At 41.1% G+C, this 18,149-nt stretch overlaps 1 protein-coding gene across 2 annotated transcripts in view; it reads left to right on the top strand.

Annotated features, from left to right (window-relative positions):
* GAS7 (growth arrest specific 7) overlaps window positions 1-10,464 on the top strand; it is a 146,250-nt gene extending 135,786 nt beyond the window's left edge. For both annotated transcript variants that reach the window (XM_066614235.1, XM_066614236.1), the window contains one exon: window positions 641-10,464. In XM_066614235.1, coding sequence (XP_066470332.1) covers window positions 641-754 — 114 coding nt within the window. In that variant the 3' untranslated portion in view covers window positions 755-10,464. The remainder of the gene's footprint in view (window positions 1-640) is intronic.
* The last annotated feature ends 7,685 nt before the right edge of the window (window positions 10,465-18,149 follow it).

Here is an 18,149-nt window from a genome sequence, read left to right as displayed (position 1 = left end):
AAGCTTTTTATCCAGCCCTCAGGCTCTCAGCTGCTGAATAGTTATGAGGTGTTACTGCTGAAAGGGCAGCCCAGGTGAAAATTGGGCTTTCCAGCACCTTGAAAGATGATCAAGATTTGCATATTTTCTCTTCTGTCATTTGCAGCTAATGAATTCCTAAGTGAGAAAAAGTGTTTATTTTTGGTTATGACCTGTTTAATGACATCACTTTCTGCCTAATGACATCATTTCCAGCCCTTAGCAGGCATCATGAATGCTATTCGGCCCTCAGTATGAAACGAGTTTGACACCCCTGGTCTATGAAATGCTGTTCTCATGAACTTGGTAGTATTGGTAACATAGGTAACTTGAGAAAGAAAGGGGACTCTTCAATTTATTTTCCTATTTGCATTAATGTCATTCATCTGCAAGTGAGCCTCTCTTCAAATAACTCCTTGGACTACACAAGGACAGAAGATATACCATATTGCAAAGGTACATTTTAAAATGTGATTAATTCCACAGTTAGTAATGGGGAAATGTTTCCAAAGAATTGAAAGGAGCAGATGGGGGAGATGGTTCACTCTTTTGCTAGGCCTCCTAAGAATCATTCATCTACTATGCACTGAAACTAATGGTGCTGTTGTTTTGTGTTTTTTAGACAGTAGAACCTGTGGATCAGTTGCTTCAGAAAGTGGATCCCGCCAAAGACAGGGAACTGTGGGTAAAAGAACACAAAACTGGCGACATCAGACCTGTGGATATGGAGATATAGACTACTGTTACTGGCTGTAAGTGGCAGGTTCCTTGGCTCAGCCAAGCTCAAGGAAATTCTGCAGAGCCTCAGGAGGAGGAACAGGAGAGACGTTCAGCTATTGGCTTCCTTATGTATTTATTATTGCCTGTAGGGACGATTTCTGTCATGTTTGATCATTATTTCACTTCCTATTGTGCTACGCCTTAAACATTCAGCATTCCTGGGTTGAGAAGCTACTCTTTTGACTTCCTTTCCAAATGAGCTCTGAGCAGCCAGGCACGTGCAGCTAGCATGGTGAACTGCAAGGCCTGTTTTCCCTGCACAAAGAGAGTTTTGCTGTTCTGCGATTAACTCTTTCGTGCGACTCCCTTGCATGATGCTCTGTTTGTACCATAACGTTAGACCACAAAACGCCTCTGCCAAACAGATGGATTGGTGGAACTGAGCATGTCTTGGGAAACTGGGAGAGCTTACTAAATATTGCCGCTTAATTAGATGAGGATGGGGTGAGGATTGTGAAAATTCCCTTCCTTCCATACCTTCTGTTTATGAAATGGAGATCATATTTACCTACCTCGCAGGGGTGTTGTGAGGACTATTAGTAAAACATGTACAATATATTTAAAACAACATCATGGCTCCCATAGCTGTAGGTGCTTTTGCAAGCCTGTTGTGAAGTCAGTGCTGCATCCAGGTGTCTTGAGTGCCTAGGAGCCAAGGCCTGCACTGGATCCCCCTTGGTATCCCCTGCCAACTTCCTTATGGTGCTTTGGGCACTGCCACCAGTATTGAGGATTCAGGGATCAGTCTGACCAAGTGAACTCTCTGATGGGCTATCTCACCATGTCTGAGTGAAATGTTGGCTTTCTCAATAAAACAGGAAATGAAGTAAAAGGACAGGAGACCGTACCCTCCAATGATGCCCATTTTGGGTTATCCTTTTATACTCCCTCTCAGGTACTTACTGGCTTAACGCTCAAGCCACTAACTCTCATGGTCTTGTTGATTTTTCTGGGATCTCCTCCTAAGGGAAGTGATCTGAGAATTGCAACCATTATAATATCCTCTGGAAGAAAAGGATAGTCTCAACAGCTTTAAGGCCACATTGGCAATAGTAGAGCAGGTACACTTCAAAAGACCTTTGAATGTTTCCCTTGCAAGATTGTTACCAAATCAAATTGATCAGAACATAACTTGATACATTACTTTCCACCAAATTAATTTACAGCTAACTGACTGTAAAGAGCAGGACTTCCTAGCTCCCATGTCTTGCATCACAGTTGAGTTACCCAAAGAGTAGGTTTCTTGAAATGCTCTTTCCTTGCATTACAAGGATCCTCTTTCATTCATGTCACAGCACGATTCAAGTAGAAATTGGTCTTTTGGGAGGACCCAACATGGCTTTAAGTTTTAAGCTCCCACATCATACTCAGCCATTAAAAAAAACAAAAACAAAAGCAGCCTTTCACTTTACAATTTCACTGAACTCAGTTCATGTTAGATCATTTCATAAGACTGAGTTTTGGGTAAGTCTAAATACGGGATAGTGGCAAAAAATCAACATGCAGAAAGTTAGATTTTGTGAATCCAGCTTTTAAATCTAGCTATTTTCTGAAGCTACTTCCCTGAATAACAGTGTGACTTGAAGGCCTTCCTATGTGCTTCTGAGCTTCTAGTGTGGAGAATGGATGGAGGGGAGCCACAATGTTGTTAGGTCCCTTCCTTTGTTAGGGCTCAATCCTACCCAGCTTTTCAGTGCTGATGTAGGTGTGCCAAAGGGTCATGTCCTGCAAGGAAAAGGAACCTCAGGGCTGCAATGCAGCTGCATCAGCCCTGGAAAGTTGAGTAGAATTGGGCCTTCAGTTTGTTTTATTCTTCTGTATTTGTCAGTACTAAGGCCAAATTTCTCACCACCACCATCTATATTGTAACCTTTTCCATTTCCAAGAAATGCATTAGGTTTACTTTTCAAATGAAGATGGGTGTTGCAAATAGCCTGAGCTTCTGGAATGTGCAAAACTCAGGTTTTGTTTTTGTTTTCGTATGTTTTGTCTGATATTTGGATTGCGGAGGAAGCAATTAGACAAGTTTTCAATTAGCTAGGACGCTTGCTTTACATCATTTGACTATTCTTATCTACCCTTTCTTTTCATTTGTTTCCATTCATTTCATTTGCTCTTCATTGGGGCAGTGTGGTTTATAATAGGGGACGTATTTTGTCTTTCCCCCAAGAAACTGACCAACAAGGTTGTACAAAGAATGATTTATCCTGTTGGTACGTGTGAAATTGAGACTTGGATGAACACCAGCATTAAAAAGATTTCCAAGACAGCCACTCAATTCCTTTACCTTTTTTGAAGCATAGAGCCACACTTCCATTTCTCTGCATCCTTCCACCAACTTCCCATTCTCCAGAGCATCCTTTAGTTGATTCCCTTTGATGCCAAGACCTTTCCTGGCTTCCTCACTTGTCACTGTTTTGCAGCTCTGGATGATGTCGGCTTTGTGTCCTAGTTCATTTTTTTCAGATGTTTTCTCATGTATCGGTCAATGTACGTCAAACTGTCCATGCAAATTGCCAAAAACATTGCATCACCTCCTCTAGAATTCATATTTTAGGGCTGAGCTCTGGTGTGTTATGTAGAATACTCTTTGTCTGGCTAGTTTTTCTCTCTTGTGCTTGCTGCTTACCACCAAATAAGAATTATCTAATTGTTACATTTACATCATTTGTCATTATCCTCCATGTTACTGTTGTGTCTGGGTTTTTTTTCACTATGAGCTCCAGGGGCCAAAAGCATCATTTCTGCCACAATGTCCTTTGATCTACCATTTTCACCATGATTAGTCATTTGGTTACAGATGACTGATCCCTAAAATCATTGCTAAGGATGGTAGACTAATTTATAGGATTCGAATTGTCTCCATGTGACAACCTCAGATCTATAAATTAATATAATTGCTCTGGCTAGTTTCCTGCTATCTTAATCTACCTTCATTTCAGTTGTAAGCTCCCTTTCCATTATTGGGTGTGTATTTGTGCAGTCCAAACCAACTTTCCAGCACAGACCTAGCCACAATGCAGCCCCAAGGTAAGATAACAAACATGCCCTTACCTTGAGGATGCCCCACTTGACTGCCTCCCCACTGCAGGATGCAGTGCATATCACATTGGCACAGTTATGTCCATGCTGGAAAGTTGGTTAGGATTGCACCCTGTGTGTGTTTTAATTTGCTATGTGTGTCTTGTAAGATATCTCTATGTGTGATTCCTCCCTGGATTAACAGTTAAGAAATTCAGCTTTTCTTCTCACATTATTGATAATGTTTATATTTTGAAATCTCTTTACTTTGTGAAGAAGAGCAGGTTAGACTCAAAACTCAGTTGAGGTATACACCAAACCTGTATGGACTCCCTGGTGATTCTCTTTTCATCTTTATTCTGGATTGATGTAACCAATTTGCCTTTTTTTAAAAATTTGTTTTGCACCAGACTCTTTGGAAAGCTATTCAGCTCTTCCATTGGCTTCAGACTGCCGGTGATAACCTCTAGGGCAGAGATTTTCAACCTTTTTCATCTCTAAAGATTTTCTGATGACTTAAAATAACTCTCACTCACTCACTCACTTTAAGAAGGGTCATTTTGGTAAAACCGTTCCTGTGTGGACCATGTTCCTCCTCCTAACACAGTCTGAACCTTGGGTTTGAAGGAGTGCTGAGTGCCAGGCACAGAAACAAGTACTATTGCCTAGAGAACCTATTGCACTGGGTTTTTGCTCCAGATTTTGTGCATGGTTCCTGTAGCCATTACCCTCTCACTAAACTTTATATTCAGTGTTGCCGAGATATTTTATTTTGATTCCAGAAAATCCCTAGGAAAATCTATCTAAAAGCTCATTATGCTGCTCTTATTTTAACTGCCTATTTTAGCTGTAGTAAGATGTATCTCTTACTTGGCAAATGGGCATCACTTCCCCTTTGGTACCCCTCTTGTCCTTCTAAAACCCTTACATGAATAGGTGCAGAGGTCAGTCAGCCAGATCTTCAGATACCGTGGAGGGAGCTATTGCTTTGGACTGTTTGTTAAAGTCTCTCATTAGACTAACTGGAGCTATTACCAACTTCTGCAGGAGCCATATAAATAAGTCCCCAGAAGTCATTGAAATTGTCTGCTTGTGTTTCGACATTCAGGCTGGCTCACTGTATGACCACTGCAGTCCCTTTGCTCAGTGTTATGAGCTGCTGAGGTTATGAATTTGCTCCTTGGAGCAATTTGCTCATTTGCAAGGTCAGAAGCTTGCAGATTCTACAGATCCTATGCCATGTCCCTTAACTATGTCCCCTTTTGTATTGTGAAACCTTAATGACATTCCTTCAGGTGGTGGCTGTCATTGAAAACCATGAAACTATGGTGAGTGGAACTGGTCTGACTCAAGGTAGCATGACTAATTATGCATTTGGACTGGGAAAGCTGGAAAGTAACTTGGATTTTGCAATCTAAGGCTGTAATCCTATGCACACTTACCTGGGTGTAAGTCTCATTGAACTTAGTGAGACTTACTTCTGAGTAGACATGCATAGGATTAGATGTGAAACATTTAGAGTTTTTAAAATCGTATTTGATAGACGTTAAAAATCCTAGCCTCAACATTTGTGTAACTGCTGCATCTCGTTTTTTAGATCCTCCCTTCATGATTTCCCCTCTTTTGGAACCATCTCTCTCTTTCTTTAAGAGCCTGCATTGCCTGGACTTTGTTTAAGAACCTGAAATTCTGTTTGCTCTCTGTCCCTTTTCCTGAGACTTGGCTTGATGGCAGCAGGTAGATCTGCTCTTTTAATGACTGATAAAACACACAGATAAAAGGCCTCCCAAACAAGGCTTGCTAAACTGCTGCTCTAAAAGTCATTCTGGAGTCTTTTAGGCATTTGGGACCATCCCATACACTTTCAGGGCAATCCCCTCCACCAGCTCCACTTTGACCAATTGTGATGTGGCTCAAATTCTCAACAGGGCTACCTTGCAATTTTGATTCTATTTTCACTACAGAAGTGATGAAGTCGTAATGGAAATTTGAATTCCTTCTGATACATCTGTTCTGTTATCACCTCTTTAGAGGAGGCTTCTTCCTACATACAGCTAACAAGGTACCAGCTGTCCAGCCCTTGCAATAGTGTGGAATGGGAAGGGACAGGCAAACTTTCTGCCACTTACTATAAAAATGCAAGTTTGTTATGGGCTTTGCTTGACAATGCTGCTGCTTGTGCAGCCGCTTTCCATCAGCATGCTGATCCTGCACTCTATTATTAGCCATTATGTGTGGATCAGGAGAACATCACAGAAGGGCAATTGTCAAGTTAGTTGTGAGCACAAAAAAGCTTGCATTTGAACTGTACTGTTTAAGGAGGTGCAATAGATGTGTACAAGTCTGTGGGCTGAGAATGTAAGAACTAGGGGACACTAAATGAAATTTGCAAAGAACAATTTTGGTGGAATAGAGAAGAAAAATAAAGGACATCTCAAATAGCTCTTGTCTTGAGATGTTTGAAAACCAGATGAATGTAAAAATTGGATTAAATTCATATGTGATTCATAGACATTCACATATGCAGGGTTTTAGACCTGATTTTTTTTCAGCAGACGAAATTGAATGTTAAAAGCATGCACCCAGGCTAGTTGTCATATTTTACTAGTGTCTGTCTTAAGTATCCAGGAGTGCCACTATCAGACCCAAGCTGTAGGTCACTGATAGTTGCTGATGTAAGATTTCCTTTGCTTTCACATCCATTCTGCAACCTTCAAAGAGAGGTTGACTAGAATATAACTGTACTGTGAGCTGTACAGAAGCATGGTTTAGGAAGCAAATACATCCACATATGTGGTGTTCCAGATTTATCATCAAACAGGAAAATAATTCATTTTGGCTTTTACAAGGCAAGCATTCATAATTGCAGTAAGACATTGTGTGGAGGAACCAAACATCTACAGTGTCCCTGTCTTTTAAAAGATTATTTAGAGTATAAACCTAAATAAGCTGGTAAGAGTGAACCTTGTGGAGAAAATTCTCTTTATTTTTCTTCTGACAGCAAAAATGACAGCTCAGTGGGTTTGCAGGGACAGATGTCAATTTGCAAAGAAGGAATTAGTGTCTGAGTGTGGAACTTCTGTATATGGGGCATTTTCCCACTATGTTCAAATATGGTTTTATATCAGTTTCTAACTGTCATAATATCCTTGCAGTTTGGTCAAGATGCTAGCAGTTCTGTGGAGATAACAGCTCCCCTCCACTTGAAACCAAATTTCCCAGAGTTTCCTAGGGAGAGGAAATGACAGTTGGAAGAGTTTTAATCTGCAAGTATTTATATGGCCTTAAGCGTATCAGTATCTTTTGTATATAATGTGGATAAGGATGTGTGAATAGTGTAAATAAGTTAATTTCATTCAGTCTATCATCCTGAACTCTGTTTCTCTTCAATAATGAATACCCACTGGTGGCATGAACTCAAAGGTTGGTCAAAGAGCATTATTATATAAGCTTTGGGAGTAAAAGTCTCGGAAGGAAGATGAGGGAAAAAATGTAGATAAGTGGGTGACAGGCTGAAAGATTTATCTGAGAGTGCTGAGAGAGAGAGAGAGAGCACCTTCAGATTTAGTCCACTGGGAATATAAATCCACTAGACATCTACTGGGGATGTGTTGGAATATTTTGAAGCTCACCAGCACTGCATACAGTTGCATCTGGCAGAAAACGTTTAAAAGGTTCACAGCAATTTGCCTAGCATCCAAGCTCAGATTTGATATCATGTCATATATGCTAGGCCAGCAGGTGGCACCACCTAATCAAATTCTGCTGGTTCTCTGTGGAGTCTTCTTCCTTGACTTTGCTGGTGACTTTTCCACCCAAACCAACAAAAGTCTTGGTTCTGCAACTCTTCAAGACCTTTTTGAGAATCTGAAGTCATTCTTTACTGGAGAGCAGGAGTGAGTTTATTTGTATAGTTGGTAGCTCTAACTACCAACAGTTAGAAGCTCTAACTGCTAGGAGACATAAACTCCACACCCCATCCCAGGCTGAAAGTTCAGCATTTCCATATGCATGAGAAGCTAGGTGCATGTGGCATGTAGGGTTTGTTTTATGCTTTACCTCTGACAAGCTTGTACAATACTGTGTCTGTTTTCTATCCATTCATACATGTTTAAGGGAACCTCACTGAGGCCTGATTCAGATTATTTTTTTCAGATTTTTAGAGTGACTTTCTTACTGTGTACCTCCAGTCTTTCTGAACTTACCCAATCAATTGTCTGGACATGAGTTGAGTTTATAAATCTGAGGTTAAGAGGGCTTTCTGATGACCATTCTGGAAAGGTTAGTTTAGGTAAAAACAATGAACATTTGGGTGAGGGGAAAAAATGTTTAAGAGTCCAATTTAGTATGAACCAGTCTTACATCTCCATTGCACTGTTCCTAATTTTATAGTGGCCTTCATATGTTTGCTTAAGAAAGTCAAAAGGTGGCATATAATAATTTAGGGTGCAATCCAGAAAATCAGTGGGAGTTGTGGCATTGATTTCTGCATAGTCTGTATTCCCTTATTCGCTTCTCAGTTGTAGATACTCTGGAAAGCTTAGCTAAATACCCTTATTCTAGCATTTGCACAATGTGAAAAAAATTTTATAAGTAATTTTTGGAAGAAAATATTTAAGAAATATAGAGAAAACAAAAATTTAGAGAAACTATGTTTAAAAAAAAGTTTAGTGGTTACTAAAAATTGTGATTTCCCCCCAACTTATATTAAGTTGAAGTATTTTGGATAAGATTGAAAACAATCCAATATAGATGGAAAGCAACCGGAACATCTTTCTGCTCTGTTCAAAACAGTCTGGGCTGTGATTGGAGGTAAAATGTATCTTGTATTCCTTCTCCCTTCTTGGAAGCAAAGTCCAGCACTGTGGTTAAATTGCTTCTATTATAGGACTATACCCCAACCAAACAAATTACAATGTGTTTTTTACATTGACGTTCAAATGCCAATTTGGGCATTTGACATTCAGTATTGACAATGGCTCTAAAAGATAAAATCTGTTCCACATTATTAGATCTTGCATTTCTGAGCTCAGAATCCACTATATCCACTTTATATCAGATTCTTTTAAAAAGAATTAATACTAATTGAACAATGTACGTACACATACACACACACACACACACACACACACACACACACACACACACCGGGAAAGGGGTTTAGAATCTCTCTTGCCTTTGGGCAGTGGCAGGTTTAGAACATAATCTTTTTCAATTTGGTTGTGATCCACCTTGATTGTCTTGACAGGAAAGACCGAGTATAAAACTTGAAAATAAATAAAATTAAACTACTGCTGAGATGTTCACTTTTAATTAACTATAAGTGTCCAGTTTGGCAGCATTACATTCAAAATGATGTTCTCATCTAATGGCAGAAATAATAGTGATTCTGTTAACTTTGTTTCCCAAGTGCTGTTTGTGGAGGATGCTTTGGACAGAAATTGTAGAGCACATTCTGAATATCTAGGATTTGCAGGAAGTGATGCTAGTTTTACTTTGCCAATAGTGTTAGACCTGTTGAAGCTAAGGTATTAAAAACTATTAGCAGAAAATATCAAGCGTGCCTCCAGTGTTTGAGTCCCCAATTGCAGTACCTCTCATCATGCTTGTGTAGTAGCAATAATGTTTGTTGCAGAATGAGCAAGTGTCTATGGCTGCAATCTAGTGCACAGCAAAGTAAATTTCAAGTCCCATTATAATCAGGGGAACTTGCAGTCTGCATGTGTTTACTCAGAAGTCCCACTGAGTCTATGCATGTCTGTCTGTGTTAATTGCACTTGAAATCTGACAAATAGATTATCTGGCTCCTTTCCAAAATTGGTCTACACTCAAATTTCTGTTATCTGTACCTGGTTTTCCATCTTTCCTGATTAGCTGAATTCACTGTGCGTCAGAGCAAGCTTATGAAAGCAACAGTCCCTTTTATCCAAATTGGTGTGTTTAAACATTTTAGGCTTCTAACAAGCTATATATGGATCAATGAATTCAGACTGTATACATTTTCACCATCTGAGAGAAAATGTAAATTGCATGATCTACTGTAGTTCTGCAGATGTAATAGATTTGGAGGGCAAATTGGACCAGCCACCTGCTCTCCTCCAGAACAGATTTTTCTTAAAAGAAAAGAAAATTATATTGCCTATCTGGTCTTTTTATCTTGTATCTTTTACTAAACACTTTCAAATTTTTACCGTAAAATGTGTCTTCTGCCAGCAGTAATGGCTTTGAACTTTGTAATACTTTGCTGCAGATTTTGGGTAGACTAGACCTTTAATGAGTTAATTATACTATTAAGCTCTGTGTATGAATAACAGCAGTGAGCCTTTAAACATTGTGAAAACTGTTAATATGGCTTTTTGTCCCATGCAATTGTGTGATTAAAACATTGCAACTGAAAAGGTAAATGCTTGTTAAGATTTAAGGGCCATGTTGTCAGTTCTGGTATGTCTCCTAACTGTTTATGTCAATGGAGTTGCACTGATTTATCCCAGCTAAAGATCTAGCCCTTAAATGTTGAAGGTATTTGCTATACATTTTTTCCGTCTTATGTACAAACATTTCCATAAACTTGTGCTTTCCTCTCTTAGCAAGTTTGTATTATGCACTTGAAAAGCTTTGTCTCATCTCATGTAAAATAAAATGTACAGTCCAATACATACTGTGTTAATGAACTGATATTTCTTCTACTAAGCTACAGAATTTCTGTGATACTTTCACACTGTTAAATTCCCCATTGTCATGTGTATGTCACTTCATAGAAAAAGAGAAGGAAACAGCATTTATGTTAGTAAATAAGACCAGATGGAATGCTATTGCCCATTTGTGCCATCTGATACCTGCTGAGTTGGTTACTGCAGTACTTCCCTCTGGTCATCTGTGCTGGTAGTGCTGCAACATAGCAGAAAGCAAGCTTGTAGCTCTGTGTTCTAGCAGGCTTCCACAGTTACACAATGACTCTGGCCTTGGCTTCTCAGCCTGAGAAACTGTGGGATGGTCCACCTCCTCTTGCCTGCTTTGCCTCCGGTTTGCCCTCAAATCACCAGCTGTGATACCATTTCTATGATTGCAGCTGAATTCCCTTCCCCCACAGTTGTGACTGATTATTCTGACTGAAGCCCAATGTGATAGCTTGTTAGTGTTGTACAGGTCAAAACTCCTTATGCGGGGGGGGGGGGGGGGTTCGTTCCCCAAACTCCTGCTGATAAAAAATTTCGTGTGTAGCCAAACAGGAAACGATGTTTTTCTAGCAGTGACAGAAACCTGATGTAAAAACGTCCCTATAGTGTTTCTCAACAAGAAATAAGTGTGTGTCTGGGCGGGGGGGGACGGACGGACGACACTTCCCTTACCTTGCGCAGCAAGCTAGGAGGCAGTCTCCAGGCACTCAGAAAGCTATTTCCAGATCGTGTCCCCCCCTTCATTGTGGAAACTACCCCACGGAAAGAACTGCCGGGCATGTTGCAGCATGGCCAATCCTAGTTCCTGCTGGTCGGTCTCTCTCTCTCTCACACACACTCACACTCACACACACACCAGGCTGTGCTTTCCTAAAACCCCAAGGGTCTCTTTCCCTCCCTGCCGCCGCCACTCTGCGCCCCATGGGGTCTGCCCCTCCTCACAAGCTGGTCTCAGCTCAGACGAAAGTTTGAAGAGCCCCCCCCACCAAGCGCTTCTGTGAAGTAATTGACTGAAGTCAGCCAGTATCCTCTGCTGCCTTCTTGCTCTGGAGCTTGCTCACATCCCTTAAGAACACTGAAGCAAGGAGGCTTCACCTGGCTCCGGTTCCTTCTCACCCACAAGATGAAGGGCAAGCCAGCCAGCCACAAAGCTTCCCTTCATGCCCAACACACGAGGAGACAGAAGCCCAAAACTTCCTTACTTCAGTGTTCTTAAGGGATTCGAGTGAGTTCCAAAGCAGGTAGTAATCTCTATCTGTGGATAATAAGCTGGGCACACAAACTGCTGTGATTTGCCATTGCACACCTGGGTCATGTCAGCAATGTAGCAGATATAGATTGATGCAAATGACAGCCTACTTAAGCATGCAGCATGGCATCTCTAGCCACTTGACCATGACTAGGTGGTTGTGTTGGCCGCACAGCCAGACTATTGCAGATTCTCACCTATAAATTGATCTCAAGGATCCGTCAAAGGCAGGTTTTGAGCCCAAAATCATGGAATATTCTGTGATGCTCAGATATGTCAGAGGGGTTTTAAACTTAGGGGGGTGTCTGACTATAGTTTTGTCTGAGTTTACCCAAAGTCAGATCCTGAAAAACAACCTACCAGTAATTGTTACCTATCTTCTTGTTGGCATCCTTCAGTCTCGGAAGACTATGGTGTCACGCTCTGAATGGTGGTTCTGAAACAGAGTGTCCTCTCCAGTGTGTGAAGCCTGGGTAAAGTGGGTATGGAGGATAGGCTGTTACCCATGCAGCAATCCCCTCTCTCCACGTCGCTGAAATGGTCCAATGGAAAGGCAGAAGCCAATACGGTTGGTTCCAGCGGCGTCGCAGGAGTTGCCAGAACGTGACTGTGTTCAGCCATGAGCTGCCTCAGGGACTCTGGCTCCGGATTTTGCCTCGAGGTTGACTCCTGAAGCCTTTTCTATAACTGGATGTAGCCACAAGGCAGTGGAGGTTTGGGATCAGAGTTTTCCTTCTCTCAGATGAGCTGCCTTCCCAGGCTGACGAGTCCCATCTACCCGGTGGCTGTTTAGTCGCCTCTTACGATAAGTACAGCCAAACTGAGGGCCTATTCTTATCCCCAGCCCCCAGGGGATTTACCTATACAGTCTCTATTAAAAATTAAATACCTATTAAATATCAAATATCTATTAAAAATAATACCTATACAGTCTCTATTAAAAATATGGTACAAGATCATAAGATACGCTTTTATTCTTTAACTTTTTAAATTCTGGTCTTCACCACCATTTTGTAAACACTCTCATAGTAAGTGCATTGTAAACAACGTACCAGTAGAACAGTGGTTCCCAACCTGGGGTACATATACCCCCTAGAGCACTTGACAGGACCTTTAGGGGTACTTGAAAAAGAATGGAATAATGGTGGGAAAAGGTAGGTCCAGAATGCTCCAGAATGCCTTGCAGGGTAAGCAACGCAGGAAGGGAGGTAGCTAGTTGGCTGTGAAAGCCTCACCATATGAATCAGTGATTGAAAACCACACAGTAAAAAAGCAGAAACATAATATGGAAAGTGATCAATCACCCAGAATTTCTCAGCACACTTCTGGTGCAAAACAGTGCAAAGGCAGAGTCTTCTGTTCTTCAAACAGATGAAAAGAGAAAACACTGTGATGAATACATGAAGTATGGATTTTCATATGGGGCAATGGGGGCTTATATTAATATTAATTACAAACCTTTAGCTAATATCAGGGATATAATTTATGGAAATGGGCTGCCAAGAGGTATTGGCAAAAAAAGGTAGTGAAAAAAAGGTTGGGAACCACTGCAGGAGGACCATTAATCAAATCATTCTTTAAGGTGCCTGGTATGTTAAGCTAGAGGCTCTACATATAACATAACTCTGCGCTAGCTAACTACTGCAGTTACCAGCAACGGAACACTATTTGCTGGCCCTAGTAGCATTGGGCCGTAAGTTAGCTATTGAGGAATGAGCTAGAGGTGTTTGAAAACAGTGTTTATTTTACTCAGAAGTAAGCCCTTTGTGTTCAGTAAGATTTAAGCTATAATCCTATCTTGCTCACCAGAAGCAAACACCTCTAGGAATAACAAATATGCCTAGAGTCACTTCAGTCAATGAAAACATGACCATAGTTTGCATGAGCCTTGGAATACTTTTTTTTATTGTTTGCAAAGGAGGACACCAGGATGCAGGTCTCTTGTGTGTTCCCTGAGGCATCTGGTGGGCCACTGTGAGACACAGGAAGCTGGACTAGATGGGCCCTGGGCCTAATCCAGCAGGATTCTTCATATGTACTCCTTCAAAGCACTTAGTTGAAGGTTTATGACAGGAAAGTCTGAAGCAGGAATCCTTTTGCTGTTCTAAACTGGAAGTAATTGCTTTTTCAGAACGTCTGTGTTCCCTGAGGAAATTGGCACCCCAGGGTGTATTTCCTACCCAATGGCCAGATTGTATATCAGAAATTGCCATACTAGTTGGGGAAAACGTGACTACGATTCACATAAATGGCGTTCAGCAGTGGGGAAGGATGAATTCGTTTTGTGATGGCTCTGTCTCATGCAGCGAGTTCTAATAGGTTCTGTAGGCAAGTAGGGGGCAATTCACTTTTGGAATGCTGGTCCCCATGGTGAAGAAAGTCACCCCAAGCTTTGTGACAGAACTAGCTGGGGAACTGCTCTGCTAGAGGTAGGAAAACAAAGATATTCTCCATTTACTACACCACATAAGGGACAGGTGAAGGTCAAAGACTGGAACCAACTAGAAGTTGACTTCACCATCTATCTATCTGTGGAGGTGTCTCCCTAAATGTGATATCTAGCTATGATCAGATCTCCTATATAATTTAAGGTCATTCTTTTAGTGCTATTGTTAGAACAAAATGTCCCTTCTCAGATTTATAAGAACCAATAAATGAGTCTAAACCCTTATTTGAGGAATGTGGTATTGGTGCATTTGGGGCAACAGGAAGTACAAGTTTTGATGCACACCAGCTGAAACCAGTTAGATCTTGTTTTGGAGTACAATTGCATGAAATAAATACTTTTATTCCATTGGTACCTATGTTTGCTTTCTCTTTGATCTAGAAAGATTAGCATGGGAGGTGCTGAAAGGACTACCTAGTTCCTATTTGAGCACACCATGTTTCATGGTCTACCCTCTATGCAATCAAAAAGCACATCAACTGTCTTGTGTCTGATGGAGGACAATGAGCACAACCTGGCAAATACTTTCAGAAACCACAGTACTTAAAATAGATTGAGGCCACAATCCTGTACGCACTTATTTAGGAGCAAGTCCCACTGAAGTCCAGTGTAACTTCTGAGTAAGCACACCTGGGATACACTGTCATTGAAACAACAAATTGCTTTGTGTCGTTCTGAGTACTATGAAGAAGAAGCATGCTTGTCTCTCCTGCTTTGTGGCCTTCCCAGAAGAGCTGGTGAGCCACTGTGGGGAAACAGATTGCTGGACTAAATGAGCTTAAATCTAGCAGTGTGTTGATACTCTTGACTTCAATCAACACAGATATAGGGCATTACTGGAAATAATTATACTCCTTTCCCCACTTCCAAAGAAAGCAAAACTTTTTGGGCGTTTACTTTGTACAATGGAGAAGCTTTTAACATTTCTTTTAGAAATGGTCCTCTGGTTAACATATCAAAAGTTGCAGATTCCTGTGGGATTAGGCAACCCTCTTTTTTTGTTTGTAATCATTTTAGTTTTTTCCCCTGCCTGTCACTGGAAGTATGTACTTCTAACTTCAGTTTGTTTTCTAACATTGCAAACCAAATGCTCCATCTTCTGAAGATGCAGTATAAATTATGTTTTTCTATGTTTACAGACCCATGACTTGCTTTTGGTATTAGTGATATATTAAGTCTCGAACTCTGAAAAACATGTTTGTGGAAGGAAGCCAAAACTACTCTTCTGGTGTAATTTGTTTACTTGTTTTTCCTTGGTGACCTCACTTGGACTGTGTGTAGGCTTGTTGCAATGATATCCATGTACTGCTAAAAATCCTGAAGGCCAGCCCTAAAGGACGGTCACATCCCCCCTATCATATAAGATTTAGAACATCATATTTACAGCAACAGTTTAGCCACACTTTCTAGCAATTATGTTCCAGTGAGCACAGTGGAGCTGACTTCTGAGTAAACTACTTAAGGCTAAAAGGTCTTAGAGAAACAAACGAACCTTTCCAGGGTTCATAGTTAACAATTAGCGTTCTCGAGCAAGGATGCCCAATCGCATACAGACTGGGAATGTTGGTGATGCCACCAAAGTTGAGAGAGAACAGTGTAGGATTAGAATGTTCCCAGTTCATAGTGTGCATAAGTTTCCTGACCCTAAAATCCTTATTGTTCATGGAATGCAAAATGAAATCATAATGAGGATGTGCTGGTTTTGGGCCTGTGTGGTCTATATTAATCAGCCTAGGCACTGAAAGCCAGCAGCTGCCGCCGCTGTTGCATGTTCAGAAGTTGATTACTTTAACCCTTCGCTCTGTATGAAACGATCCTGGATCGCTGCAGTGGCCTGGAATGTTTCAAAAATGGAAATGTAATTTACAAAGCTATTCCTGGACTCCTAAAAAATGAATTGGCCCTGGGGAGTTTCCCAGCTGTGAATTTCTTCCAAATTTTGAATCTTCTTTCATGTATAGCACTATTCTGAAAATGGTTTTGAAGTATTTTTGTTACGTATAGGTGTGTCATTAGCATACAAGATGATTCGTTTTTGCCTGAGGAATTGCTGTTGATATTGATTCAGTTTGTTCATCACCCCAGTACTTCGAATGAACTTGCCTCTGGATGTGCCCTGGGGCAAAGGTCCACTAAGCTGTTCCCCCCTGCCCCCCCATGCTTACCCAGCTCAACAGAGTCTCATGTGATACTCAGAACTGAGAAAGCCTTCTGAGGCTTCCCCACAGTCTTAAATGGTACTTTTGGAAAACCAGAAGCACTACTTAAGATCATGTTGGAAGCCTCAGAAGGCTTTCCGCACAGTCCGAAATGCTGCACAGAAGCAGTGCTCAGGGGATATGCCCCCCTGCCCCCTCCAGGCCCACCACTGCCCCGGCAATCCATTTTGTGGGATAATCATATTATCTGACTGAAATTCAGATCATTTTCAAATTTCCCCTCCTGATTAGTGGCCTATGGTATTATATCAAATCTGCGTTTCTTCTTTCTCACCCAGTGGACTACGATTTATCTGCTTCTGCCCACCGCTTTGACTACATGGTACAGACACAGTAGCACATGCACAATAGTGGAAACTGTCATCTTTAAAGCAGGATATTATCCCGTTCTGGCAGGAGGTCTGGTCTAGAGGGTTGAGCCTCCATTTGCCTGAAGATAACATCCGAAGGTCACCAGTTCGAGGCCACCGGCACCGTGCGACCTTGAAGCAGCTGACAAGCTGAGCCGAGTTATTACATCTGCTCCGAGCATGGGAGGATGGAGGCCAGAATGTGCAGCCAGATCAAGAACGAAACATCTGATTGTTGTGGTTTCTTGAAAGATAGAACCTTTCTAATTGTAAAAATCCCTGCGGGGATTTAAATTGCCTGCCCATGCAAACCACCTTGAATAAAGTCCGAGGAGAAATCTGAGGTCCAAAGGCGGTATAGAAATACCTGTATTATTATTATTATTATTCTCAGAACTTACGTTCCCTGTCATCAGCCCAACTGCAATATCCCAGGCAAGCACATCATGTTTATTTGACAAAACCCGGTTACCACAAGTCAGTGTGGTAAGTATGAATTGTCCTTTGCCTTTTCTCTTGGCTCTGCAGTAGCTCCCAAATCTTTCAATAATTTTGGTTTTTCTTTTCTCCACTTAAGAACATTTTTTTTTCCGGATTTGTTCAGTTTTTTTGCCACTCTCTAGGAAACATTTAGGCAAGCTGGCATCTTGCTTATAGACATAATGCAAAATTTTTAGAATTGGACGTCCCTTGGCTGCACATTCAGTGACAGAAGTTTCAAATACATTCACAAAATCACTTTTGCAGCTTGTTCAGGAAAACCATCCCTCATTTCATGGTAAAGATTTCAGGATACGGATAATGTGCCATAGAGTGGCCCCTTTTGACAAAATCTCCATAGCAGCTGCAATGTACCCTCTCCCTCTTAGAGGGAATTGCAGATGTCACAAAGAGGAACCAGAATTGATTTAAACAATTTAAAAAACAAAGTGTACTTAAAGCAGACTTTTTCTTGTCTGGTTCCTAGAAAAGTGCCTCTTTTGAAGAAATGGATCGACTTCAGGCTACTTTGTTTTGGGCACCAGTTCTAAATCAAGGAGATGGATAACCTTTTGATTCAGCCAGGTGGAAACCTCCCGCTGACTGAATAAATAACATCACTCTAGTTTAGTTCACAGATTAATAGTACCATTATATTCCAGAAATGGAAACTGCTGATTTACATAGCTACAATTCTTTCTACTACAATCAGCTGAAATAGCCCAAAGGACCAAGGCTTCTGTAGCCAGAGTTGTAATTCATTTTCGAGGTCTAAGGCCACAATGATATAGTCTAGATCAGTGGTTCCCAAATTGCTCAGAGGGACTTGAGAATGCTGTGAGTTGTTGCAGGGGCAGTGTGGGAGCTGGGAGGGGTGAAGTGGCCTGACTTCAGTGATTCAGATTGCAG

The sequence above is a fragment of the Tiliqua scincoides genome, chromosome 2 (assembly GCF_035046505.1).
Source record: "Tiliqua scincoides isolate rTilSci1 chromosome 2, rTilSci1.hap2, whole genome shotgun sequence".
In the NCBI taxonomy this organism is placed as follows: Eukaryota; Metazoa; Chordata; class Lepidosauria; order Squamata; family Scincidae; genus Tiliqua; species Tiliqua scincoides.
Note: the sequence above shows the minus strand (reverse complement) of the source record. Positions and strands in the feature narration are given on the sequence as shown.